The sequence below is a fragment of the Chlorocebus sabaeus genome, chromosome 6, assembly GCF_047675955.1.
Source record: "Chlorocebus sabaeus isolate Y175 chromosome 6, mChlSab1.0.hap1, whole genome shotgun sequence".
NCBI lineage: Eukaryota > Metazoa > Chordata > Mammalia > Primates > Cercopithecidae > Chlorocebus > Chlorocebus sabaeus.
The window spans coordinates 50417161-50445012 of NC_132909.1; the positions used below are offsets into that span (position 1 = coordinate 50417161).

The following is a 27852-nucleotide window of genomic DNA, read 5'->3' on the forward strand; positions in this document are numbered from 1 at the left end:
TTTTCTAGTTCCTTAAACTGAATAATTAGAATACTTATTGGAGTTCTTTCTTCATTTTCAATGAATGCTTTTTTTTTTCCATTTGAGACGGTGTCTTGCTGTGTCACCCAGGCTGGAGGGCAGCGACGTGATCTCAGCTCACTGCAACCTCCGCCTCCCCGGTTCAAGTGATTCTCCTGCCTCAGCCTCTCAAGTAGCTGGGATTACAGGTGCCCACCACCAGATAAGTTAAGTTTTTATATTTTTAGTAGACACAGGGTTTCACCATGTTGGCCAAGCTGGTCTTGAACTCCTGACGTTGTGATCCACCCGCCTTGACCTCCCAAAGTGCTGGGCTTACAGGTGTAAGCCACTGCTCCCAGCCAATGAATGCATTTAAAGCTATAACATTTTCTCTTAGCACTGCCATTGCTGCATCTCATAAGTTCTGATGTGTTAGGTTTTTGTTTTCAGTGGTTTCGAGGTATTTTCCCTTTTTCTTTTCTTTTTTTCTTTTTTTTTTTTTAATTTTTGAGACACAATCTCACTCTGTCATTCAGGCTGGAGTGCAGTGGCCTAATCAGGGCTCACTGCAGCCTCCAACTCCTGGGCTCAAGTGACCCTCTTTCCACAGCCTCCCAAGTAATTGGGGCTATAGGTACATGCCACTGTGTCTGACTAATTTTTTAATTTTTTTTTGTAGAGATAGAGTCTTACTGTGTTGCCCAGGCTGGTCTCAAGCAATCCTCTCATCTTGGCCTCTCAAACTTTTGGGATTACAGGTTTGAGGCACCACCCCCAACCTCTTTTTTTGAGACAGAGTCTCATGGTCTTAAGGTATTTTCTATTGCAACTTCTCATTTGACCCATTGGTTGTTGAAGAGTGAATTAATTTACACTTATTTGTGTATTTTTTTCCAATAATCTGTAGTTTTATTTCATTGTATTTGAAAACTATACATTTGAGACCAGATATGGTGGCTAACGCCTATAATCCCAACATTTTGGGAGGCCAAGGTAGGAGGATTGCTTGAACCCAGGAGGTCAAGACCAGTCTGGGCAACATAGTAAGGCCTCATCTCTACAAAATTTGAAAAAAGTAGCCAGGTGTGACGGCGTACACTCCAGCCTGTGGTCCCAAATACTCAGGAGGCTGAGATGGGAGGATTATTTAAGCCCGAGGAATCAAGGTTGCAGTGAACTGTGGTCATGCCACTGTACTCCAACTTAGGTGACAGAGCAAGACCCTGTCTCAAAAAGAAAAAGATACATCTTACTATCTCAGTTTTTAGAATTGTGTGAAGAGCTTTTGTGTTTTATGTCCTAATTATGGTCTATCTTGGAGAGCGTTCCATATGCACTTGACCAGAATGTGTATTCTACTGTCATTGGATGGAGTATGCTTGTATATGTCGTTCTGTCTCTCTGTTTTATTTATTATGTTGTTGAAGTTTTTTCATTTCTTTATTGATCTTCTGTCTGATTGTTCTCTCCATTCTTGAAAATGTATGAAGTCTCAAACTCTTATTGTGGAACTCCCCATTTCTTCTTCATTTCTGTTAATGTTTACTTCATTTATTTTGAGCCCCTGTTGTTTACTGCAAGTAGGTTAATAATTGTTGTACATTCTGTATGTATTGACTCTTTTATAAATAGTGTTCTTCTTTGTCTCCTTTAACAATTTTTGGCTTAAACTCTTTTGTGTGATACTGGTGTCGCCACCCCTGTTCTATTCGGATTACTATTTGCATGGAATATTTTTCTGCATGCCCTCCCTTTCAACCTATTTGTGTCTTGAGATCTAAAGTGAGTTTCTAGTAGACAGAATGTAGTTGGATCATATTTTTCACCCATTCTGCCTATCTCTGCCTTTTTATTGGTGAGTTTAATTCATTTTCATATAAAGTAATTAATGATAAGAAAGCCCTTAAGGCTGGCCACAGTGGCTCATGCCTGTAATCCCAGCACTTTGGGAGGCTGAGGCAGGTGGATCACTTAAGGTTAGGAGTTCAAGACCAGCCTGGGCAATATGGCAAAACTCCTGCTCTACTAAAAATACAAAAAATTAGCCAGGCCTGGTGGCATGCACCTGTAAACCCAGCTACTCAGGAGTCTGAAGTGGGAGAATCACCTGAACCCAGGAGGTCGAGGCTATGGTGAGCCAAAATTGCACCACTGCACTACATCTTGGGCAATGGAAGTGAGACCCTGTCCCAAATAAATAAATAAAAATACTAGCTTTTATAATTTTCCATGTATTTCTTTTTACTAAGATCTTTATTTCCACCTACACCTTCTGGATACCGTCCAGTGTTGTTTTTTTGTTTTTGTTTTTGTTTTGCCCAATGTTCTTTTATTTCAAACTGCAAAATACTCTGCATTTCTCACAGAGCACATCTAATAATAATTTTTAAAACTACCTCAGTTTTTTCATGTGGGCATGTCTTAATTATTTTCTCACTTTTGAAAAACAGTGTTGACCGATGTTGGATTCTTAGTTGACTTTTTTTTTTTTTTTTTGAGATGGAGTCTTGCTCTGTTGCCCAGGCTAGAGTGCAGTGGTACAATCTTGGCTCACTGCAACATCCGTCTCCCGGGTTCCAGTGATTCTCTTGTCTCAGCCTCCCAAGTAGCTGGGATTATAGGCGTACCACTACACCTGGCTAATTTTTATATTTTTTTCAGTAGATATGAGGTTTCACCATGTTGGCCAGGATGATCTCAAACTCCTGACCTCGACTGATCCGCTGGCCTTGTCCTCCCAAAGTGCTGGGATTACAGGCATGAGCCACCATGCCCAGCTGACTGTTTTTGTTTTTACGTTTGACATAGGGTCTTACTGTATTGCCCAAGCTGGTCTTGAACTCCTAAGCCAAAGTGATCCTACCTCAGCCTCCTGAGTAGCTGTGACTATATGCCTGGTTACATTTTCTTTACTTCTTTTTTTTTTTTGAGACAGAGTCTCACTCTTTTGCCCAGGCTGGAATGCAGTGGCATGATTTCGGCTTACTGCAACCTCCACCTCTTGGGTTCAAGTGATCCTTCTGCCTCAGCTTCCTGAGTAGCTAGGATTACAGGCATATGCCACCACACCTGGCTAATTTTTGTATTTTCTGTAGAGATGGATTTTGCCATGTTGGCCTGGCTGACCCGAAACTCCTTACCTCAAGGTGTCTACCCGTGTTGGCCTCCCAAAGTGCTGGGATTACAGATGTGAGCCACTGCACCTGGCCATTTTTTTTTTTTCTTTTAGCACTTTGACTTTAACATCTGCCCCCTATTTTCTGGTCTCCAACATTTCTCATGAGAAATCTACTGATCTTATGAAGGATCATTTATATGTGATGAATCACTTCTTTTTTGCTGCTTTCAAGATTCTCTTTGTGTCCTTGGCTTTTGACAGCTTTAGTATAATGTGCATTCACGTGTTTCTCTTTGCATTCATCCTACTTAAAGTTCTTTGAGCTTCTTGGATGTCTACATCCATGGTTTTCACTGAATTTAGGATGTGTTCAGCCATTATTTCTCAAAATATTCTCCCTTCACCTTCTCTCTCTCTCTTCTCCTTCTGAAGTTCCCACAGTGCATATATTGGCCCGCTCAATGTCCTCCTACATGTCTCACCTGACTGCTATACCTAATTCCAACTTATTTCCAGGTCAAGGCTCTGTATAGAGTGGCTATTTTGATAGAAATTAACTAGATGCTGGCCGGGCACGGTGGCTCATGCCTGTAATCCCAGCAATTTGGGAGGCCGAGGCAGGTGGATCACCTGAGGTCAGGAGTTTGAGACCAGCCTAACTAACATGGTAAAACCCTGCCTCTACTAAAAGTAGAAAAATTAGCTGGGTGTAGTGGCGGGCGCCTGTAATCCCAGCTATTCGGGAGGCTGAGGCAGGAGAATCGCTTGAACCCAGGAGGCGGAGGTTGCAGTGAGTCCGAGGTCGTGCCATTGCACTCCAGCCTGGGCGACAGAGCAAGACTCCATCTCAAAAAAAAAAAAAAAAAAAAAGAAACTGGATGCAGGTCAGACAAGAGCCTCAAGGACATCAGCCAGTATAACCAAGTTTCCTGTGAGGGACACCTGGTCACTGATTAACATTTAAACATTAGTCCCTTCGCCAGAATGAAGTGTCCTGTGAAAAGCACACTGTAACACATCACAACCAGATGTCCTGTAGCCCCATAATGGCAGCACTAGAGTTCATAGCCACACTCCTGAGAGACCCCAGTGCCAAATTGGAGGAAAATACATGTGCATGACTGCCTGCAGCAGAGGTAGTGGGGAGAAGGCCAGCTGGTCCTATGCTGAATGTTGAAATGGCCACAATTAACCACAGTTTACCATCCAAGTCATTTTCTGGAATTTTCAAGGCTTCAATAGACTGTAGTGTGTTGTGTTGTTTTGTTTTGCTTTTTTGAGACGGAGTCTCACTCTTCTTGCCCAGGCTGGAGTGCAATGGCATGATCTTGGCTCAGTGCAACCTCCGCTTCCCTGATTCTCCTGCCTCAGCCTCCCAAGTAGCTGGGATTACAGGCATGCACCACCACGCCTGGCTAATTTTTGTATTTTTAGTAGAGACAGCGTTTCTCCATGTTGGTCAGTCTGGTCTCAAACTCCCGACTTCAGGTGGTCCTCCAGCCTTGTCCTCCCAAAGCGCTGGGATTACAGGCATGAGCCACCACGCTCAGCTGACTACAGTGTTTTAAAATAGCTCCATCAAGCCTGGCATGGTGCCTCACACCTGCAATCCCAGCACTTTGGGAGGCTGAGGCAGGTGGATCACTTGAGTTCAGGAGTCCAAGACCAGCTTGGCCAACATGGCAAAACCCCATCTCTACTAAAAATACAAAAAATTAACTGAGTATGGTGGCGCACACCTGTAATCCCAGCTACTCAGGAGGCTGAGGCACAAGAATCACTTGAGCCCAGGAAGTAGAGGTTGCAGTGAGCTGAGATTGTGCCGCTGCACTCCAACCTGGGCATCAGAGCAAGACTGTGTCAAAAAATAAAAATAGCTCAATCAGACAGATTTTGCCAGTAAAACTGATGTCTAGGTGGGGAGACAGCTTCTTTATGCTTGGTACCCTGCCATCTACCCTGAATCCTCTACCCTGAGGGGTTTGTTTTCTTTCCTTTCTTTCTTTTTTAGACGGTGTCTCACTCTGTTGCCCAAGCTGGAGTGCAGCGGTATGATCATAGCTCACTCCAACCTTGACCTCCTAGATTCAAGTGATCCTCCTGCCTCAGCCTCCTGAATAGCTAGGACTACAGGTGTATGCCACCATGCTCAGCTAATTTTTATTTATTTATTTTTTGGTAGACATGGTGGTTTTACTCTGTTCCCCAGGCTGGTCTTGAACTTCTAGCTTTGGCCTCTCAAAGGGCAGAGCTAACAGGCATAAACCACTGCACCTGGCTTTGCCCTGAGTTTTTACACTAATATATTATTTCATGTCTCACATTAAATGTCACCTTCTCAGGGTTCTTCATACCACCTCAGTGACTCTTACATGTTTTTATTTGTAGAATTTTTTTCCTTGCACTTTTTAGATTCAGGGAGATCCGATTAACATTGACAGATTTTTTTGATTTCTTAACTGTTGAAAAATTAAATAATATAAATGAAGCCAAATTGAATGGTGTATGTTTACTTTTATCATCTGCATTGCTGTATATGAAAGTACCCTGGAAAACCATTTTTAAAAGCCTTTTTCCAGAAAGGAAAATAAAATGGCCAGACAGCGTGACTCACACCTATAATCCCAGCAGTTTGGGAGGCTAAGGTGGGTGGATCATCTGAGTCTAAGAGTTTAGACCAGACTGGCCAACATGGTGAAACCCTATCTTTACAAAAAAAAAATACAAAAATTAGCCAGGCATGGTGGGACATGCCTGCAGTCCCAGCCTCTTGGGAGGCTGAGGTAGGAGGATCGCTTGAGCCCAGGAGGTTGAGGCTGCAGTGAGCCATGATGGCACTATTGCATTCTAGTGTAAGTGACAGAGTGAGAGCCTGTCTCAAAAAACAAAAAACAAACAAAGCTAACTGTTGTGGTAAGGGGTGACATTAATATTCACACATCCTTTCCCTGGTGCAGATTTCTCAGGGTTGTGCTGAGACCTCCAGTATTTACAGCAGGTGATGGTCACTTAGAATATTCTGTCTGTACCCTCACTAAGCAGGTAGTGACACAGGTTAAGAAGAACTGAAGCAAATAAAATGGATGTGTGCTCACCCAAGACATTATCTGGGAAGACTGTTTCAAATGAATAAATGAAATTCTGAGCATGAGAACAACAGTTGAATTCAACCTGGGCCAGTTTGCTTAAAAGGAAAAAGTATTTATATAATGCTTAGGATTTAGATACAGATATGACTGAGTGGGTCAATGGTGTGGGCTGGGGTTGAGAGGGGGTTTCAAATGGGTAAATGGGACATGTCCATCTCCAGGCACAGAGCACATGATGTCAACCCTGAACTGTGAAGGTCAGGGAGTGACTGAAGCCAAGGAGAGGGGAGAGCTCACATTTAATCGTTTTACACAACAGTTTGTTAAGGTAAAAATAATATTTTGTTAGCATGTTTGTTTCTCAAAGGAATAATTATTTACCAGTTAGTTTTGTTTGTTTGTTTTTGAGATGGAGTCTTGCTCTGTTGCCCAAACTGGAGTGCAATGGTGCGATCTCAGGTCACCGCAACCTCCGCCTCCTGGGTTCAAGCAATTCTCCTGCCTCAGCCTCCTGAATAGCTGAGATTACAGGCACGCACCACCACGCCTGGCTAATTTTTAGTATTTTTAGTAGAGATGGGGTTTCACCGTGTTGGTCAGGCTGTTCTTGAACTCCTGACCTTGTGATCTGCCTGCCTCGGCCTCCCAAAGTGTTGGGATTGCAGGCGTGAGCCACCGCACCCGGTCTTGTTTTGTTTTAGAGGAAAGAGGATCTCCCCATGTTGCCCAGGCTGGTCTCCAATTCCTGGGCTCAAGCAATCCTCCTGCCTCCCAAAGTGCTGGGATTACAGGCCCAAGGCACCATGCCCAGTGTATTTACCAGTTTCCAAATCCCTATTAAATATCTTATATATATTTTTTTCTCTATATATAAACACAGGAAGAAACGCAAGACTCTGCCAATTTTTTATTCAAACAGTGGAATTGTGGGTCTTTGTCTCAGTTAACTCATCAGTGCTGGTGAGAAGCAAGTGAAGACTCTTATAGAGGCCATGGGGAATGTTTCCTTTTGCCCTCTGGTGTTTTGCTGAATTAATTGGAGAGAAGGCAGATTAATTGGAGGAAAAGCATACAAATTTTATTTAACGTGTATATCTGGGAAGCTTCAGAATAAAGACCCAGAGATACAAAGGAATTTGTTCATTTTTATGGTTAGGCTTAACAACGTATGGACAGCCATGTAGAAATGTGATTAGACCGAAAGAGTATGATCCAATGCTAACAGACTGAGTGGGAAAACCCATCAAGGCCTGTGTGTCTAGATTGTTCTTGGCCTTTCTGAACATGCATTCCTTCCTTCTGGGTATGAGGCAGGACCCACTCTGAAATGGAAGGTCTTATGACCTACAGCAAGCTTGTCCAACCCATGGCCCAGGACGGCTTTGGATGCAGCCCAACACAAATTCATGATCTTTCTTAAAACATTAGGATTTTTTTTTTTTTTTTTTGCTACTTTTTAAAAAACTCATCAGCTGTTGTTAGTGTTAGTGTATTTTATATGTGGCCTAAGACGATTCTTCTTCCAATGTGGAAGCCCCCGGGGCCACCCCTGACCTACAATTAATTTGTTGGACAGTTAATTTGCTTATGGCCAGTTTTTACACAGAAAGGACAATGGAAAGTTAGAGTAATATGTTTTGATTTTATGCCTGGATTTAGGGGAAAAGGGTTCTGCATTCTATGACACACTTTGGAGAAGAGAGATTCTCGTTTCTATTGCTAGCCTTGGTTAGAAAAGTAGGACTAAGAGTTCCAAGAATGGGACTGTTTTTCCTCTGCCCTCTGCGGAGAAAAAACTTTTGCTTTTGAGGCTTCTTCCAAGGTCTTCTTTTTGGGGTATTGTTTTCTGAGCCCCAACCACCTAGAGTGGGCAGCAGAGTTTGAACCAGTGACACTACACCGAGCCCATTCTGAAGGTTGCAAAGGGAGGCAAATAGAGCCTCCTTTGGTGCTTCCTCCGCAGCCTGTGCTCGCCTGCACATAGGCCGAAGCTGCGCATAGAATCAGAACTTAACATTTATATGTAGGCCCGGCGCGGTGGCTCACGCCTGTAATCCCAGCACTTTGGGAGGCCGAGGCGGGCGGATCAGGAGGTCAGGACATCGAGACCATCCTGGCTAACACAGTGAAACCCCGTCTCTACTAAAAATACAAAAACTTAGCCAGGCGTGATGGCGGGCGCCTGTAGTCCCAGCTACTCGATAGGTTGAGCCAGGAGAATGGCGTGAACCTGGGAGGCGGAGCTTGCAGTGAGCAGAGATCGCGCCACTGCACTCCAACCTGGGCGACTGAGTGAGACTCTGTCTCAAAAAAAAAAAAAAAAAAAAAATTATATGTTAGGAAAATCTGGGTAAAGGCTTGATTAATTTGACAGTTTATGTTGGTCAGTGCCTTAAACTAACTTTTTTTTTTTGAGACCAGGTCTCACCCTGTAACCCAGGCTGGAATGCCATGGCGCGACCATGGCGTGGTGAGCCACCACGCTGGGCCCTTAAACTAACTTTATATGAAACTTTCCTGCTGGTGAAAATGCACGTCTTGACGGAGGGAGCATTTCCACACTCTGCAGAGGGCACAGGGAAGTATGTTGAGCTCCCAGAGTCAAATCCTTCAGTGTCCCAGTCTCATCACCACGTTTTGGTTCACTCTGGGGTTCCATTTCAACAGTCAAGAGTCTGGCTGCCAAGTCTGGGAATATTTTTAGCCTCCTGAATGGGACGTTTGCTTGAGAAGTATGAGGGCAGCAGGCTGCTTATCTGCACTAGTTCAAGTTTTTGCTTTTTTTTTTTCTGTTTTGATTCATTTTTGTTTTGATTCATTCATTCATTTATTGCTGCTGTATGATTTCAGTTCTTCCACACATTTGATACTTTAATACCGTTCTTGACCTGTTTTTATTTCCTTGGCTGAAAATGAGTAGATTGAGATGCAAGGTGAGAGAGGAAGGCTTGACCTTGCTGCCAAGAGTCTCATCCTCAAATCCTGACGCCCAGTGGACATCAGGCCCCCCTCCTGCTGCCGTGTGGCCTGTGTGGCCTTGGGCTTCCCTCTGCTCTAAGGCCAGGGGAATGGCTCCACCGGACTGTGAGTCTGGGATTCCCTGCAAAACACTTGTGACTTCTTCTCCAGGAGGAAAAGGCAGTAAGGGCCCGCTGAGTACGGGCAGGTAATTCTGCATAAATGCAAATGTTCCCTGGAAGGGATCAGGACACAGATCTGGGAGGAAGCCTGCCCTGTCAAGCAAGGTCTGTGCCTGGAACTCGTTCATCCTGCTCTACTCAGCACTGCGTGATCGCTTCTTCTGTCACTCAGTGCCCAAGGGGCTGGACCTGGAGCCCTATCCAATCAGAGCCATGGGGCGAGGTCGTAGGAATTGTCAATCAGGCGCGCGGCTGGGAAGACGGTGCGAGGTTCAAAGAGCCGGCGGCGTCTTCTCCACACCCCTGCGCTCAACTCTAGCCTCGGTCACTGAGAGACGCCCTGGAAAGTCTGTGGCGGCCTCTGTCACACTGGGACCCCCACTGGCAGCGGGAAGCAGAGGGAGGACCCTGGAACATCCCGGAAGCTGGGAAATGGTGCGTGTGCGGGGTCTAGTGTCCCAAAAGTGGGGAAGGGCTGGTTGGAACCGTCCAGAACCGGCCGCGGCGAAACCCGGGCCTCCCCCACCGTCAGCTCCGGGGTCTGGGACCCGAGTCCCCCTGGCGCAGCTCTGCTCTGCAGGGTGAGGCTTGGGCCGGCAGCCGGGACCCCGGGCGTCCTGTCCGGTCCCTGCGTGGCGACTGCGGTCCCGACCTCGGAGCCCTCTCTGGGCAGCTCTGCACCCGGAGCCCCACTTCTCCCCAAGATTGGGGGAGGGTCATGGAAGGGTCATAGGGGGAATCCCCACTCGTGTGTGGGGTTCGTGCGTGGGAGGAGCTGTGATCTGTGGGATCCTCAGTCTCTGTTTTCTTCCCAAAAGGGACCGGTTTCCCTCTGAGTCTTCAAAGGTTTGGGAAGGCAGGTGTCTAATGCCTTATCTTGTCCCCTCACCCTAACTCCTGGGGCTGGCAGTAAATCCCTAGATTTCCAGATTTCGCCCTGCATTTCATAAAGCTGACTTCTCTCTGTCACAGGGGAACGACTGCTATCTGGGCCGGTAACGCCGGGGTAAAATAATTTTTACCGAGACAGTTGTAGGTAGAGTTATTAGCGAAAGTAGGAAAATCCATTGCAAGGGAGGCCATGGGAAGCCTGCAGGAGAGAAACCGAGGCTTGTGGGCCATTTTATAGAATGGAACTTGGACTGATTGATGGTGCCAAGGCAGCAGGGAGCTTAACTCGCATTCCTCTGTCAGCCCCGGTGTTTGATAAATTGAGGCGTTTGATGGTGAGCAGGAAGTCTGTGAATTAAGTGCGTTATCTGGGCAAGAAGGCCACGTCTTGGGCCATATGTCTTGGGCCATAAAGAAAGTTAGACATGTACAGGAGTTCCAGACCAGCCTGGCCAAGATGGCGAAACCCCTTCTCTAGTGAAAATACAAAAATTAGCCGCACATGGTGGCACATGCCTGTAATCCCAGCTACTAGAGAGGCTGAGGCAGGAGAATCGCTTGAACCCATGAGGCGGCGGTTGCAGTGAACTGAGATCGCGCCACTGCACTCCAGTCTGGGTGACAGAGGGAGACTCCATCTCAAAAAAAAAAAAAAAGAAAAGAAACAAAGTTAAACCTGTAACTTACCTGCATTCTCTTTTGTTTAAATTCTCTGGACATTAAGATAGGCAGATTTATAGCTTATTTGCTTTATCTTTCTGCTTTCCCCTGTTCCCCTTAGCCTTTCCCTAATTAAGACTTTAACAGCCTTTTCCCCTGTTCCCCTTAACCTTTTCCCTAATTAAGACTCCACACTGTCCTCAGTTCACAGCAACATAATGAACTCTTTGTCCCCCAGGCTGTATTTCAAACAAATGCAGTATTTTAACTGTCATTTTTTCCCCCCAGGTAGCAGTATATGACTCTTTTTTAGAAGACACGATTTTTGTTTGTGAATATTTCATATGTGAGGATGCAGAGAATAACCACCTGTCAGGTGGTTTAACCACTCCGCTGTAAAAACGAACAAGAAAAATGTCTGTGCCTCTCCTCCTTTTATTTTCCCTGGGCACAGGCACCTTACCTGAATGTGTCTGGGTTGAGGTTCCCCTTTGGAAACCACCGGCTGATGAGTCCTGAGCCCACACTATCTTCTCCTGGTGCTGGCTTTGATAACTGCCTGGGACTGGCACCAAGTGGGTACAGCAGCCTTGTCTTGGAGGGTAGTGAATATCAGCCCCTGGGTCACTCCTCCCGGAGGACAGCCTGAGATGCAGGGCTGGGGCCTCCCAGGGGAAGAGCTGGATGCCCTGTGGTGGGAGGATTCCCCTGGTATCCTCTTGTAAAAAGTTAAGCCCTGGGATACTCAATTTTCTCACCCTAAGCCCAGTTTTCATTTCTTAGAGACATGGCTGGTCAAACACTCAATTGCTGGTATTGAGGGGGTAAAATAGAAATCGTTCCCATCCTTTGAATTCTTTTAGACTAGTGAAGCAAGAAAAACTATCCGAAAGGTCAAGGATAACTTACCCCAGTGAGGTGGTGCAAGAGCCTGAAAGTACACAGTGCGGTGTCTGGTGGTTGGGGGTGGGGAGTAGTCCCTGAGCACTTCAATGAGCAGCTTGCGGGTGGGGGATGTCCCAGGTGACAGGAGGACCTGACCTAACCCTTGAATGAGACTTGTCTGTGTTCCAGTCAGCACTGCCCCTCTCTGGGGTTGTCAACCTTGAAAAGATTTGTTCACTCATTTCTGTTCAGTTTTTTCTTAACTGTAAAATGCATTCTATCATTAGAGATTGATAGAGAAGATAAGATGTTCCTAAAGGGACAAGAGAGAGTTGGATTTCAGAAAACAAATTATATACATCTAGTCCTATATGCCTTTAAAAAATTCTTGTTTACTTTTCTGTCATACTACACAGAGCCTGTGTAGTAAGTTTCCCAGGTCTGTTTTGTTGTTGTTGTTGTTGTTGTTTAGTTTTTTAATTGGATTATTTCAAATAGAATTTCAGGGCTTAGCAGAGAAAATGCTACCAGGAAAAATAAATTGGAAAAAACTTTCTTCCATGATGACTACAGAAAAATGAATACTGTCTCAAGGCTCTTAAAATACTTTTTCTGGTATGAGAAAGGTAGAACCACATTCAAAATGGAAGCTGAGGTAATAGAGTGAATAAAAATTCATGAAAACAAGCAGATCTGTAATTAGTTGATTATTGTATATGGAGGTGTTAGGCAGAAGATTGATTATTCTCCTGGAGATAAGAATTTGTCCCTGTTCTTTGGGTTGAAGTGGCTGTCATTTGTATCACTGCCTGGCAATACCTGCTGTGCCATAGTTTCTCATACCTTAAATAGATGCTCTTGTTCCAGAATTTGCCATTTTCCGTTGGGCTTTGTACCCATCACTTTGCTAACACCATACTCTCCTGATTACTGTAGACTTCAAAACCTTAATGTGTGGTAGAGAAAGGGCTTCCCTGTCTTGATTACATAGGGTTGCTCTACTAGATTGCCATAAACTGCATGCCTTAAACAACATTCATTCATTTCTCAAATGGGTAGAGGCTGGGAATCCAAGTTCAAGTAGGTCAGATCTCTGGTTAGGGCCCGCTTTCAGGTTTAAAGATGGCAGTCTTCCCCTTATGTCCTTACATAGTGGAGATATGTCTGTAATGTCTGTCTATTTTTAGTACTAGGGCAATGTTGGCCTTATAACATCAATTAGAAAGTATTACCTCTGTGCTGGGCACGGTGGCTCACACCTGTAATCCTAGCACTTTGGGAGGCCGAGGTGGGTAGATCACCTGAGGTCAGGAGTTCAAGACCAGCCTGGCCAACATGGGGAAGCCCTGTCTCTACTAAGATACAAAAATTAACTGGGCATAGTGACAGGTGCCTGTAATCCCAGCTACTTGGGAGGCTGAGGCAGGAGAATTATTTGAACCTGGGAGGCAGAGGTTGCAGTGAGCCAAGATCGCGTCATTGCACTCCAGCCTGGGCAACAAAAGCACAATTTGGTCTCAAAAAAAAATAAAATATAAAGTATTACCTACCTCTGCTTCTGTTTTCTGGAAGACATTGTAGAGAATTGGTATCATTTCTTCCATAAGTATTTGCCATAAATCACCAGTGAAACCATCCTTGCCTGTTCCTTTTTCTTGGCATATTTATCATTTATTGATTCAATTTCTTCAATAGATGTAGGCCTATTCATATTACTTAGTGTTACTTTTATGAGTTTTGGTAGACTGTGTCTTTTATGAAGTTGGTCTATTCCATGTAATTTATCAAATATGTGGCCATTCAGTTGTTTCTAATATTCTTTCATGGTGCTCTTAATGTCCATAGGGTTAGTAGTGATGGCCTCTTTTTTTCTGTGTTAACTTTGCTGTGGGCTTATCAATTTTACAGATCTTTTCAGAGAATCATCTGTTGGCTTGTTGATGTTTTGTTTTGTTTTGTTTTGTTTTTTTGAAATGAAGTCTTGCTCTGTCGCCCAGGCTGGAGTGCAGTGGCGTCATCTCAGCTCACTGCAACCTCCGCTTCCTGGGTTCAAGCGTTTCTCCTGCCTCAGCTACTGGGTTACAGGCACGCGCCACCAAGCGTGGCTAATTTTTATGTTTTTAGAGGACAGGGTTTCACTATGTTGGCCAGACTGGTCTCAAACTCCTGACCTCATGATCTGCCCGCCTTGGCCTTCGAAAGTGCTGGGATTACAGACATGAGCCACCGCGCCTGGCCTTGATGTATGCCTTAATTACAATCTGTTGTCCCAAGTAGTTGCAGGCTATTTGTGTATTTTGCACCGTTTTTCAGCATTTCTTATGTTTGACCCTAACTGGATTCCATTGTAGATGAAATGGAAAAGAGAGCCTTGTTTCACACCTTCTGATCATCCCCAGAATGATTGGAAAATACAAAGACAATAATTTGTGAATAACATCTGATCTGCTTTCTCTAGAATAGTGACCAGAGTTCCACACTGGGATCTCAGGCTGCTGTCTTCAAGACTGGCACAGAGGTGGGGAGTGATTGGGCCAAGGACAAATAAAAACTCCACAAGGGTTTTCTACCATTTTTTCACTTTTATTTATCTGTTTGTTTATCTCTTTGTTAATGGTATGGGGTGCTGAATATTGTAGTGTCAAAATCCTTTATCTGTTTTTGAAAAACTGTCACTTTGTTGGTGAGAGGGTTTTTTGTTTGTTTGTTTGCTTTTGAGACGGAGTTTCGCTCTTGTCAACCAGGCTGGAGTGCAATGGCACAGTCTTGGCTCACCGCAACCTCCACCTCCCGGGTTCAAACAATTCTCCTGCCTCAGCCTCCCAAATAACTGGGATTAGAGGCATGCGCCACCACGCCTGGCTAATTTTGTATTTTTAGTAGAGATGGGGTTTCTCCATGTTGGTCAGGCTGGTCTCGAACTCCTGACCTCAGGTGATCCGCCTACCTCGGCCACCCAAAGTGCTGGGATTACAGGTGTGAGCCACCGCGCCCAGCCAGTGAGAAGGTTTTTTTGTTTGTTTGTTTTTTGTTTTTTGTTTTTGTTTTTTATCATTTTTAGATGTTTGTGACTTCTATTAGATTTGGTAATGTAATTTTATTTATTTTTTTTGAGACAGAATCTCACTATATTGCCATTGCTGGAATGCAGTGGCTCAGTAATGGTTCACTACAGTCTTCATGTCCTGGGCTCAGGTGATCCTCCCACCTCAGCCTCCCCATTAACTGGGACTACAGGCATACCACCATGCCTGGCTAATATTTTTTGTATTTTTTTTGCAGAGACAGGGCTTCGCCCTGTTGCCCAGGCTGGTCTCAAACTCCTGGGCTCAAATGGTCCATCTTCCCTGGCCTCTCAAAGTGCTGAGATTACAGGCATGAGCCATGGTGCCCAGCTGGTAGTGTAATTTTTAGTTATTTAGGTCTGTTTTAGTTATTTAGGGAATCTTATAAATATTCATGAGAGATAACATTGAGTTCTTTTCTAATAATACAGTCTCTCATTGCCCTTCTTTCCTTCTCCTTTGACATTACCCAATAAGATGTTCAAAATTTTTCCACTGGGATGGTGAAATATCTTTTATTATTTGTCATGCTTAACTACCTTTGATCTAGAGGAAGCCAGTTACGGCTTCCAGATTTTCTGTTAGTATAATCCCGGAGGATGTGCCAAATCCTCCAACTAACAAGTTGCAAAAAAACATGAAATTTTATCTACCAGGCTCTCTCATTAGAGACCCAGTGCCTATAGTGTTTTTTGCTGGCTGGTTTAGTCTGTTTTTTGTTGCTTAAGAATAATCTGAATCTGGATAATTTATAAGGAACAATATTTGTTTTTTACTGTTGTGGAGGCTGGGAAGTCCAGGGTTAAGCCTGGGCATCTGGTGAAAATCTCCTTGCTGGTGGCATCTGGTGAGAACCTTCTTGCTGGTGGCATCTGGTGAGAACCTCCTTGCTGGTGGCATCTGGTGAGAACCTTCTTGCTGGTGGCATCTGGTGAGAACCTTCTTGCTGGTGGGGAATCTGCAGAGTTCTTAGATTGCACAAAGCATTACATGGCAACAGCCGAAGTGCCTAACTCGGGTCTTTTCCATCTTATAAGGACACCAGTCCCCTTCCTGAGGTAATTTATTTATTCATTAAGCCATTGATCCATGAATAGATTAACTTATTCATGAGGTCTGAACCTTCAAGACTCAATCACCTTTTCAGTCCCCACCTTTTATTACTCCCACTTTGCGGATTAACTTTCAACATGTGTTTTGGAGGGGACAACCATTCAAACTTAGCAGTGGCTGATCACATACACTCCCTCTGCTGAGTTTGTAAGATTCTAAACTCTTAGAACATAGGAGTTAAGAAAATAATATACTTTTTGCATAAACAGTTTAGATACAATCAAGCCCCGTTATTAGTTACATTGTGGGGCACTCCCTAAATCCAGTTCCTAGACACCATAAAAGGTCCAACTTTGAGAATAAGAATTTGTAAGGACATGTAGTCTCAGGACTGCTAATGGTGGCTCTCTTCTGCACAATCAGTAGTAGGACTTTGTCAGTAGGACTTTGACAAGAACTGCAACCCACTACAGGAATAGACATTAGGGTGATCCAGGCAATAAGACTCATTTAACTCACCAAGAAGAAACCTGTTCCTATTTACCTGTTTGGTAAAGTAACTTTACCAAACATGTTGAATTCTACCATCAAAATGGCTGTGTGGGAGAAAGTGAGTATAGAGAGAATATGAGAGAGTTTACTATGTCATTGAATAAATGCTTGAAAAGCACAGCATCATATGAAGTTTATGAATTGAGTATAGCTTTTTCAGTACTGTCACTCAACCTTTGTCCTCTATCTATGTGGAATGTTTCAGGACACAGTGGCCTTTGAGGATGTGGCTGTGAACTTCACCCAGGAGGAATGGGCTTTGCTGGGTCCATCACAGAAGAATTTGTACAGAGATGTGATGCAAGAAACCATCAAGAACCTGGACTGTATAAGTAAGGATGGTATCATGTCTTCACTTAATCAATTATAGACATTTGTTTCATGGTCATCAGTGCTGTTCAATGATTTGAAATATGGAAAGGGCATATGATGGACTCTTGAACAACACAGAATTCAGAGGTGACAGCCCTGAAAGAAGTACTTCCTCATATAATTTTTTGTCTACCACAGCTTAGGCAGCCATTGACCAGCAACCTTACTGGTAACATAAGCAGTTGATTGGCTGGGCACGGTGGCTCACGCCTGTAATCCCAGCACATTGGGAGGCCAAGGCAGGCGGATCATGAGGTCAGGAGTTCGAGACCAGCCTGACCAACATGGTGAAACCCCGTCTCTACTAAAAATATAAAAGTTAGCCGGGCATGGTGGCGTGTGCCTATAATCCCAGCTACTCAGGAGGCTGAGGCAGCAGAATCACTTGAGCCCAGGAGGCAGGGGTCGCAGTGAGCCAAGATCATGCCACTGCACTCCAGCCTGGGAGACACAGCGAGAATCCCTCTCAAAAAAATAAAATAAAATAAAGTTGATTAATCCATATTAATCCATATATTGTAAGTCATGTATTACATACTATATTCTCACAATAAAGTGATCTAGAGAAAGAAAATACTGATAAGAAAATCATAAAGAAGAGAAACTATATTTACTATTCATTAAGTGGAGGTAGATGATTAAAAGGTCTTTATCCTTATCTTTACATTGAGAAGGCTAAATAAGAGGAAGGATTGATCTTGGTGTCTTAGGGATAGCAGAGACTGAAGAAAATTCATATATAGGTGGAGTTGTGCAGTTCAAACATGTGTTAAAGAATCAACTGTAAGGCCGGGTACAGTGGCTCATGTCGCTAATCCCAGCACTTTGGGAGGCTGAGGTGGGAAGATCACTTGAGGTCAGGAGTTCGAGACCAGCCTGGCCAACATGGTGAAACCCCGTCTCCAATAAAAATACAAAAATTAGCTGGGTGTGGTGGCAGGCACCTGTAGTCCCAGCTACTCAGGAGGCTGAAGCAGGAGAATTGCTTGAACCCAGGAGGCGGAGGTTGCCGTGAGCCGAGATCATGCCAGTGCACTCCAGCCTGGGCAACAGAGTGAGACTCTGCCTCCACCCCCAAACTGTACAGAATTAACTGTAGTTTGATGAATGAATCATGTATGATTGCAGTATACGTAAAATCTTAGTGTTTTATGTAATTTTAGAATAATTTATAGTGATTTTCTGGGTCTACCTTTTAGGAAAGATATGGGAAGGCCAGAATACTGAAGATCAGAACAAAAATCCTAGGAGAAATCTAAGGTAATTTGCACTCACAGGAGAAAGTCATGTTTCTGAAGTGAGTCTTAGAATGAAAGGAATTTTTAAAAACAAAATGAACAAACCCAGCTTAAATTTATTTTTTAATTTTTAAAATTATTATTATTATTATTTTTAGTCAGGGCCTTGCTTTGTTGCCCAGGCTGGAGTGCAGTGATATGATCTTGGCTCACTGCAGCCTCAACCTCCCAGGTTCTTGTGACCCTCCCACCAGAGCCTCCTGAGTAGCCGGGACTACACCTGCACACCACCACACCTGGTTAATTTTTGTATTTTTTGTAGAGACAGGGTTTTGGCATGTTTCCCAGGCTGGTCTTGAATTCCTGCGCTTAAGCAATCTGCCTACTTTGGCCTCCCCAAATGCTAGGATTACAGGCGTAAGTCACTGCACCAGCCTAAATTTATTTAGTCTTTAAAAATTTCCTCCTAAAACATATTCTAAGAATTTACATATGAGGCTGGACATGGTGGCTCATGCCTGTAATCCCAGCACTTTCGGAGGCTGAGGCGAGCAGATTACTTGAGGTCAGGAGTTGGAGACCAGCCTGGCCAACGTAGCGAAACCCTTTCTCTACAAAAGTACAAAAGTTAGCCGATCATGGTGGTGTGCACCTTTAACCCCAGCTGCTTGGGAGGCTGAGGCAGGAGAATTGCATGAACATAGGAGGCAAAGGTTGCAGTGAGCCAAGATTGCACCATTGCACTCCAGCCTGGCGACACAGCAAGACTCTGTCTCAAAAAAAAAAAAAAAAAAAAAAAAAAAAAAATTAGCCAAGTGTGTTGGTGCACACCTATAGTTCCAGCTACTCATGAAGCTGAAGTAGGTAGATCATTTGAGTTCAGGAGGTCAAGGCTGCATGAACCATCATCCTGCTACTGCACTCTAGCATGGGTGACAGAGCAAGATCCTGTTTCAAAAAATAAATTAATTAATTAAAAGAAAAAAAACCCAAAAACCCTGCTGGTGTTGGGTTGCCTTGCATAGCCTTCAGTTCATTCATGTTCAAACAGGGCATGAAGCCTACACTTTGCATGGTAATGTTAAAAAGGTATATCTGACCAGGTGCAGTGACTCACGTCTGTAATCCCAGCACTTTGGGAGGCCAAGGCAGGTGGATCACGAGGTCAGGAGTTTGAGAACAGCCTGGTCAACATGGCGAAACCCCATCTCTACTAAAAATACAAAATTAGCTGGGCATGGTGGCGTGCACCTCTAATCCCAGCTACTTGGGAGGTTGAGGCAGGAGAATTGCTTGAACCCGGGAGGAAGAGGTTGCAGTGAGCCAAGATCGTGCCACTGCACTCTAGGCTGGGTGACAGAGCAAGGCTCCATGTCAGGAAAAAAAAAAGGAAAGAAAAAGTACATCTGATACCTATTAATATACATAAAATCATTTAGAAACAACTATTTAGTAACATACTTCTCATTTTTTATAGATGTCATATGGTAGAGAGATTCAGTGAAAGTAAAGACAGTAGTCAATGTGGAGAACCATTTAGCCTGATTCGAGGTAGTATTGTGAACAACAGCATTTGTCCTGGAGAAGATCCATGTCAAAGCACCGAGTGTGAAGAAGTCATAATGGGTCATTTATCCCTTAAGAGCCACATCAGAGTTGACGCTGGATTCAAACCGTGTGAGTATCAGGAATATGGCGAGAAGCCACATACACATAAACAACGTGGGAAAGCCTTCAGTTATCATCACTCCTTTCAGTTGCATGGAAGGCCTCACACTGGAAAGAAACGCTATGAGTGTAAGGAATGTGGAAAAACCTTCAGTTCTCGTAGAAACCTTCGAAGACACATGGTAGTGCAAGGTGGAAACAGACCTTATAAATGTAAGTTGTGTGGGAAAGCTTTTTTTTGGCCCAGTTTATTGCGTATGCATGAAAGAACGCACACTGGAGAGAAACCGTATGAATGTAAGCACTGTTCTAAAGCCTTTCCTTTTTACAGTTCCTATCTAAGACACGAGAGAATGCACACTGGGGAGAAACCGTATGAATGTAAGCAGTGTTCTAAGGCCTTGCCTGATTCCAGTTCCTATATAAGACATGAAAGAACTCACACTGGAGAGAAACCCTATGTATGTAAACAATGTGGGAAAGCCTTCAGTGTTTCCAGTTCCCTTCGAAGACATGAAACCACTCACAGTGCAGAGAAACCCTATGAGTGTAAGCAATGCGGGAAAGCATTTCATCATCTTGGAAGCTTTCAAATACACATGAAAAGGCACACTGGAGATCGACCTCATAAATGTAAGATATGTGGGAAAGGCTTTGATCGTCCCAGTTTAGTTCGATATCATGAACGAATTCACACTGGAGAGAAACCCTATGAATGCAAACAGTGTGGGAAAACATTATCTCATAGCTCAAGCTTTCGAAGACACATGATAATGCACACTGGAGGTGGACCTCATAAATGCAAGGTATGTGGGAAAGCCTTTGTTTATCCCAGTGTATGTCAAAGACACGAAAAGTCTCACACAGGAGAGAAACCCTATGAATGCAAGCAGTGTGGGAAAGCATTATCTCATAGCTCAAGCTTTCGAAGACATATGGTAATGCATACGGGAGATGGGCCGAATAAATGCAAGGTATGTGGGAAAGCCTTTGTTTATCCTAGTGTATGTCAAAGACATGAAAAGACTCACTGGAGAGAAACAATATGAATGTAAACAATGATAAAGTCTTCTATATTTCCAGTTCCCTTTGACATCATGAATAAACTTACACTGGACAGAAACCCTATAAATGTAAATGTGGGAAAGCCTTTCATAATTTTTATTCCTTTCAAAATCATGAAACAACTCACTGGAGAGATACTATATGAATGTAAGGAATGTGGGAAAGCAATCAATTTTTTTAAAATACCATTGTCAATATATAACAACTCACAGAGCAGAAAAACCCTGTGAGTGTAAAGTATGTAGGGAAGCCATTCCCTTCGGTCATTTTGAAGCCTTCAGTCATTTGGTAACTTAAAAGTACATGAGGCTGGACACAGTGGCTCACGCCTGTAATCTCAGCACTTTGGGTGGGCAGATCACTTGACCTCAGGAACTTGAGACTAGCCTAGGCAAAATGGTGAAACCCTGTCCCTACAAAAAATAGAAAAATTAGCAGATGTGGTGGTATGCACCTGTAGTCCCAGCTACTTGGGAGGCTGGGGTGGGAAGATCTCTTGAGCCCAAGGGGTGGGGGTAGCAGTGAGCCAAGACGCACTGCACTCCAGCCTGGGCAACAGAGCCAGACCCTGTCTCAAAAAAAAAAAGGTACATGAAAGGATTAACTCTGGAGAGAAGTCATATGAATGTAAGAAATGTAGAAAAGCATTGAATTCTCTCAGGTCCTTGCATAGACATAAAAGGACTCACTGGAGAGATACTCTATAAATGTGTGAAATGTGGGAAAATATTCTTTAATGTTATTTCATTTCAGATAGAAATAATTCTCATTGGAGATAAACCCTATGAATGTAAATACATAGTAAAGCCTTAATTAGCCTCAGTTTCTTTCAAATACAGTTATCCCCTAATATGTGCAGGAGATTGGTGCCACCACCCCCTGGGCATACCTAAATCCACACATGGCAAGTCCCTTTTTAAAAAAGATGTATTTGGGTTAGGCACAGTGACTCACATCTGTAATCCTAGCACTTAAGGATCTCCAAGGGAGGTGGATCACTTGAGCCCAGGAGTTAGAGGCCAGCCTGGGTAACATGGCAAAACCCTGTCTCTACAAAAGATATACAGATTAGCTGGGTGTGGTGGCATGTACCTGTAGTCCCAGCTACTAGGGAGGCTAAGGTGGGAGGATCGCTTGAGCCTGGGAGGCTGAGGTTCCAATGAGTCAAATCACATCAGTGCACTGTAGCATGGGCAACAGAATGAGACCCTGTCTCTAAAAGTAAAAAATATTTACATATTTCTTTCTTTTTTTTTTTTTTTTTTGAGATGGAATCTCACTCTGTTGCCCAGGCTGGAGTACAGTGGCGTGATCTTGGCTCACTGCAACCTCCATCTTCCAGGTTCAAGCAATTCTCCTGCCTCAGCCTCCTGAGTAGCTGGGATTACAGGTGCCTGCCCCCACGCCCAGCTAATTTTTGTACTTTTAGTAGAGACGAGGTTTCACCATGTTGGCCAGGCTGGTCTTGAACTCGTGACCTCAGGTAATCCACCCGCCTTGGCCTCCCAAAGCATTGGTATTACAGGCGTGAGCCACCGTGCCCAGCATTGAAGTGCATTTCTAATAGACAAGTAGTTTTAATTGCCTCTTCTTTTATTTTTCTGTTTAGAGATAGGGTCTCACTTTGTCACCAGGATAGAGTGCAGTAGCATGATCATAGCTCACTGTAACCTCGAACCTGGGCTCAGGGCATCCTCTTGCCTCAGCCTCCCTAGTAACTGGAACTAGAGTCACACCCTGCCACACCTTGCTAATTTTTTCTTTTTTTTTTTAGAGATAGAGGTCTCACTATGTTGCCCAGGCTGGCCCCTCGCTCCTGGCCTCAAGCAATCCTCCAACCTCAGCCTCTGAAAGTGCTGGGATTGCAAGTGTGAGCCACTGTGCCCAGAGATATGTTTAATTCTTAGATGGTTTTAAAATTGCTGTATACTAAAGAGCTTATGAAACATGACATTTTGGTATTTGTTGTGACTTTACCACTGGCCTCTTGGAGCAAAGAAAACCCTTCTTTACCATCACTTTCAGCCCATCTCCGAGCAGGATGGGCTGACTGACAAGGGGGACCCTTTTGCTGCCTGCTAGTGCACACGCTTCCCTGAATCCCAGACTGAGCACATTGGTTGCCATGTGTAAGCACTACAGCCTCAGCACACTGCTGACCACACATGCATCCTCCTGATCCGTTCCCGTGAATGGCCATTCCTGCACTTCAGGAGCAGTGGGCCAGGCCATACCAGTGCTGGGAAGGCGGCCTCGCCCTGACCACATCATCTTCTTAAGGATGTCTCACTTTTCTCCTCTCCCAGTTCCAGTCCCAGCCCCTTGTTGCCTCCACCTGAGATGTTCTGTTAATTCAAATATCCCAGTGGTAAGGAATATGCAGTACCCTTATGGCTGGGTCAGGTTAAGGGGGAAACTTGTAAGACGCACTTCTGAAATTTCACAGGGAAGTATGGATCTTCAAATTCAGCTTCTGGTTCAGCAGGTTAGGGACAGAGTGTGAGAGTCCGCATTTCTAACTCTCTCCCACGTGCCATCGTGTTGGTCCATGGAACATAGTTAGAGTGCTGAGGTAATAAAAGACATGGTTAGATAGGCAGTAAGGTTACAGTTTTATAGGATAAGTTATACTTTTAAAGATAGGTTACACTTTTTTTTTTTTTTGAGACAGAGTCTCACTCTGTCATCCAGGTTGGAGTGCAATGGCGCGATCTCGGCTCACTGCAACCTCAAGTGATTCAAGTGATTCTCCTGCTTCAGCTTCCAGAGTAGCTGGCACTACAGGTATCTGTCACCATTCCTGGCTAATTTTTGTATTTTTAGTAGAGACGGGGTTTCACCATATTGGCCAGGCTGGTCTCGAACTCATGACCTTGTGATCCGCCCGCCTCGGCCTCCCAAAGTGCTGGGATTATAGGCGTGAGCCACCGCGCCCGGCCTAATTTTGTATTTTTAGTAGAGACGGTTTCTCCATGTTGGTCAGGCTCCAGACCTCAGATGATCCGCCCTCCTCGGCTTTTCAAAGTGCTGGGATTACAGGCATGAGCCACTGTGCCCAGCCTAATTTTTGCAATTTTAGTATTTTAGTATTTTTGTATTTTTGTATTTTTAGGGTTTCGCCATGTTGGCCAGGCTGGTCTCGAACTCCTGACGTCAGGTGATCCACCCACCTTGGTCTGCCAAAGTGCTGGGATTACAGGCGTGAGCCACTGTGCTGGGCCCAGCCTACTTTTTAAATGCATATAAGATCTCTTAGAGTTTTCTTCCTCTATTTTATATATAAACATAAGAGGAAACCTGGGACTCTGCTGGCTTCTTATTCAAACAGCAGGATTGAGGGTCTTTGTCTCATTTAACTTCCTAGTGTTGGTAAGAAGCAGGTGAATAACCTTGCAGGAGCCATGGGCAAAGTTCCCCTTTAGCTTCTCATGTTTTCTGAAAAATCAATTCACAAAAGGAAGATGAATTAAAAAAGAGGCATATGGAATGTATTCATTGTGTATACACAGGAGCTTTCAGAATGAAGACCCAGAGATGCAGGGGAAATTGTACATATTTGTTCTTATGTTTAGCAAAGTATGGACAGCCATATAGAAATATGATTGGACAAGGCTGGGCACGGTGGTTCACGCCTATAATCCCAGCACTTTGGGAGGCCGAGACGGGCAGATCACGAAGTCAGGAGTTTGAGACCAGTCTGGCCAACATAGTGAAACCCTGTCTCTACTAAAAATACAAAAATTAGCTGGGCATGGTGGCAGGCATCTGTAATCCCAGCTACTTGGGAGGCTGAGGCAAGAGAATCACTTGAACCTGGGAGGTGGAGGTTGCAGTGAGCCGAGATCGTGCCACTGCACTCCAGCATGGGCAACAGAGCAAGACTCCGTCTCAAAAAAAAAAAAAAAAAAATGATTGGACAAAAATGGTGATTTAATGCTAGTTAACTAAGTAGGGGAACCCAACAAGGCCTGCCTGCCTAGATTCTTCTCGGGCTCTCTGAGCATACATTCCTGCATTCTGGGTATGGGGCAAGACCCTCTTTGGAATAGGGGTCTTATGACCTACAGTCAAACAAGATAAGCCAGATTAATTATGCCCAATTTTTACATAGAATGGCAGAAGGAAAGTTAGAGTAATATGTTTAGGAGTTATGGCCAGCTTTGGGGAAAAGGGGTTCCAATTTCCTTTTTTTTTGGTTTTTTTTTTTTTTTTTTTTGAGACGGAGTCTTGCTCTGTCGCCCAGGCTGGAGTGCGGTGGCGCAATCTCCACTCACTGCAAGCTCCGCCTCCCGGGTTCACGCCATTCTCCTGCCTCAGCCTCCCGTGTGGCTGGGACTACAGACGCCCGCCACCGCGCCCGGCTAATTTTTGTATTTTTAGTAGAGACGGGGTTTCACCGTGTTAGTCAGGATGGTCTCGATCTCCTCACCTCGTGATCCGCCCATCTCGGCCTCCCAAAGTGCTGGGATTACAGGCGTGAGCCACCGCGCCCGGCCTTGTTGTTTTTTTTTGAGACGGAGTTTTGCTCTTGTTGTCCAGGCTGGAGTGCAATGGTGCTATCTCAGCTCACTGCAACCTCCGCCTCCCAGGTTCGAGCGATTCTCCTGCTTCAACCTCCCGAGTAGCTGGGATTACAGGCGTGTGCCACCATACCCAACTAATTTTGTATTTTTAGTAGAGACGGTGTTTCTCTATGTTCACCTGGCTCGTCTCGAACTCCCGACCTTAGGTGATTTGCCCGCCTCTGCCTCCCAAAGTGCTGGGATTACAGGAGTGAGTCACCATGCCCAGCCTAGGAGTTCCAATTTCTATGACCCATCCTGGGGAAGAGGGATTCTGGTTTCTATGGCTAGCCTCTGAGGAGAATGGGACTGAGAGACAGGAGGGTAGGAGAGATTCAAAGAAAAACTTTTGCTTCTGTCCTGCTTCTGAGGCCTTATTATTGGGGTATTGCTGTCTGAACCCCAGCTACCTGGAGTGGGCAGCAGAGCCTGAGGCCAGTGATTCCATATTGAGACCAGTCTGGAGCCTGCAAAGGGAGGGAAATGGAGCTCCCCTTGGGGTTTCCTGGGCAGTCCTCCCTCCCCTGCTGGTGGCCTCAAGCTGCTCAGAACAGCCCCAGGAGTGTGGATTCTGAGAAGCTGCAGAGCCCTTGAAAGCTGGATGGAGATTCACATGTAGATGCACCTAGGGGGTTCTGTCCTTTCTGAGGTTGTAAATCTGGGTGCCTTGGGATCGTTTTCTGGACAATTGTGCATTGTATAAATGGCTTTCCCTTTTGAGCAGTCTAACTGGCACCAGGTGAATCCATCTTTGGCTCTCTAAATCATTGAATTAAATTCATTAGAAACCATCTTCCAGGCTGGGCATAGTGGTTCACGCCTGTAATCCCAGCACCCTGGGAGGCCGAGGTGGGTGGATCCCTTGAGTCCAAGAGTTTGAGACTATCCTGGGTAACATGGCGAAACCCCGGCTCTACAAAAAATACAAAAAATTAGCTGGGTGTGGTGGCGGGCACCTGTAGTCCCAGCTACTCAGGAGGCTGAAGTGGGAGGATCACCTGTGCTCCAGAGGTCAAGGCTGCAGTGAGCCAGGATCATACCACTGCCCTCCAGCCTAGGTGAGGGAATGAGACCCTGTCTCAAAAAAAAAAGAGAAAAGAAAAAGAAACTGCCATCTTCCAGCATAAGGCTGTGATATCATGGGTAAGTTCTGCATCCAGTTTTATTTTTTTTTCTGTCCTCCCTAACCTGTCACACTACCTGCTTATTGAGAATATAGACAGAATTTTTTTTTTTTTTTTTGAGACAGAGTTTTGCTCATGTTGCCCAGGCTGGAGTGCAATGGCGCAATCTTGGCTCACCGCAACCTCCGCCTCCCAGGTTCAAGCGATTCTCCTCCCGAGTAGCTGGGATTACAGGCACGTGTCACCATGACTGGCTAAGTTTGTATTTTCAGTTGAGATGGGGTTGCTCCATGTTGGTTAGCCTGGTCTCAAACTCCTGACCTCAGGTGATCTGCCTGTCTAGACCTCCCAAAGTGCTAGGATTACAGGCATGAGCCACCGCGCCCGGCCAGACAGAATTTTTTATTTATTTTTTTCTTTTTTTGAGATGGAGTCTTGCTGTGTCACCCAGGCTGCAGTGCAGTGGCATGATCTTGGCTCACTGCAAGCTCCACCTCTCGAGTTCATGCCATTCTTCTGCCTCAGCCTCCCGAGTAGCTGGGACTACAGGCGCCCGCCACAATGCCCAGCTAATTTTTTGTATTTTTAGTAGAGAGGGGGTTTCACCATGTTAGCCAGGATGGTCTCGATCTCCTGACCTCATGATCCGCCTGCCTCGGCCTCCCAAAGTGCTGGGATTACAGGCATGAGCCACCGCGCCTGGCCCAGACAGAGTATTTTAACCTGACCATATTTTGTAAATACAGGAGGTCTCAGCATGCTCAGGTGTGTTGGTTTGGGCATGCACAGAGTCAATGGAGTCAGACTGTAATTTCTAGATATCAGGAAAATCTGTGAAGGTCAGACTTTGACAAAGACCCATTGGATTGCCTTGTGGAGAAAGAGGTTATGAATTTGACAGTCTATGTAGGTCAGTACCTTAAACTGACTTTAGGTGAGTTTCCTGCTGGTGGAAATGAAGATCTTGAAGGAGAGAGTGTTTCCACACCCTGGAGAGAAAACAGGAGGGCATGGTGAGCTCCCGGCATTAAACCTTTAAGTGTCCCTGTCTCATCAGCAGATTCTGATCCACTCGGAGACTCCATTACAGTAGTCAGAGTCTGGCTTTCTGTGAAAGGAAAACAGAATCTCAGGACCCAAACCTCACTATGCCAAAGGGAAAGGTAAGATTGGGAAATGAGTCACATAGAAACTACCTTTCTTGTTCCCAGATAGATACAATTTCACATGCTGACTTTAATCTTCTGTAAAAAGTAAATATGAACATGTCATGAATGCAAAAGTGACGACTCCTCCATCTCTTTCTTTCCACATGTACAATGTAGATCCATAAAGCACTAATCAGAGCCTCAGAAGAATGTGACCAA

The 27852-nt window shown here is 44.7% G+C and overlaps 2 protein-coding genes across 4 annotated transcripts in view; both read left to right on the forward strand.

The window, feature by feature from the left end:
* Positions 1-3986: 3986 nt before the first annotated feature.
* Positions 3987-27632, forward strand: ZNF563 (zinc finger protein 563). 2 transcript variants are annotated; one of them, XM_073016904.1, is made up of 5 exons: positions 3987-9785; positions 16662-16788; positions 18028-18088; positions 19544-20540; positions 27546-27632. In XM_073016904.1, exons 1-5 carry the CDS (start codon positions 9564-9566, stop codon positions 27576-27578), a joined length of 1440 nt encoding a protein of 479 aa, XP_072873005.1. In that variant the 5' UTR covers positions 3987-9563; the 3' UTR covers positions 27579-27632. The 2 variants fall into 2 exon arrangements, with proteins under 2 accessions (XP_072873005.1, XP_007993585.2); XM_007995394.3 differs by lacking the exon at positions 27546-27632 and having other exon boundaries at positions 3988-9785; positions 19544-20872.
* Positions 27593-27852, forward strand: part of ZNF44 (zinc finger protein 44) — a 66342-nt gene continuing 66082 nt past the window's right edge. For both annotated transcript variants that reach the window (XM_073016902.1, XM_073016901.1), the window contains exon 1: positions 27593-27648. In XM_073016902.1, coding sequence (XP_072873003.1) covers positions 27634-27648 — 15 coding nt within the window. In that variant the 5' untranslated portion in view covers positions 27593-27633. The remainder of the gene's footprint in view (positions 27649-27852) is intronic.

What these genes read in the sequence shown, in the direction of transcription:
- ZNF563 (XM_007995394.3), top strand. Translation starts at nt 9,564, where the DNA reads ATGGGGCGAGGTCGTAGGAATTGTCAATCAGGCGCGCGGCTGGGAAGA. An exon ending in CAAGAACCTGGACTGTATAA is followed by an intron (nt 16,789 to 18,027) that starts GTAAGGATGGTA and finishes TCTACCTTTTAG; the next exon opens with GAAAGATATGGGAAGGCCAG. An exon ending in AATCCTAGGAGAAATCTAAG is followed by an intron (nt 18,089 to 19,543) that starts GTAATTTGCACT and finishes CATTTTTTATAG; the next exon opens with ATGTCATATGGTAGAGAGAT.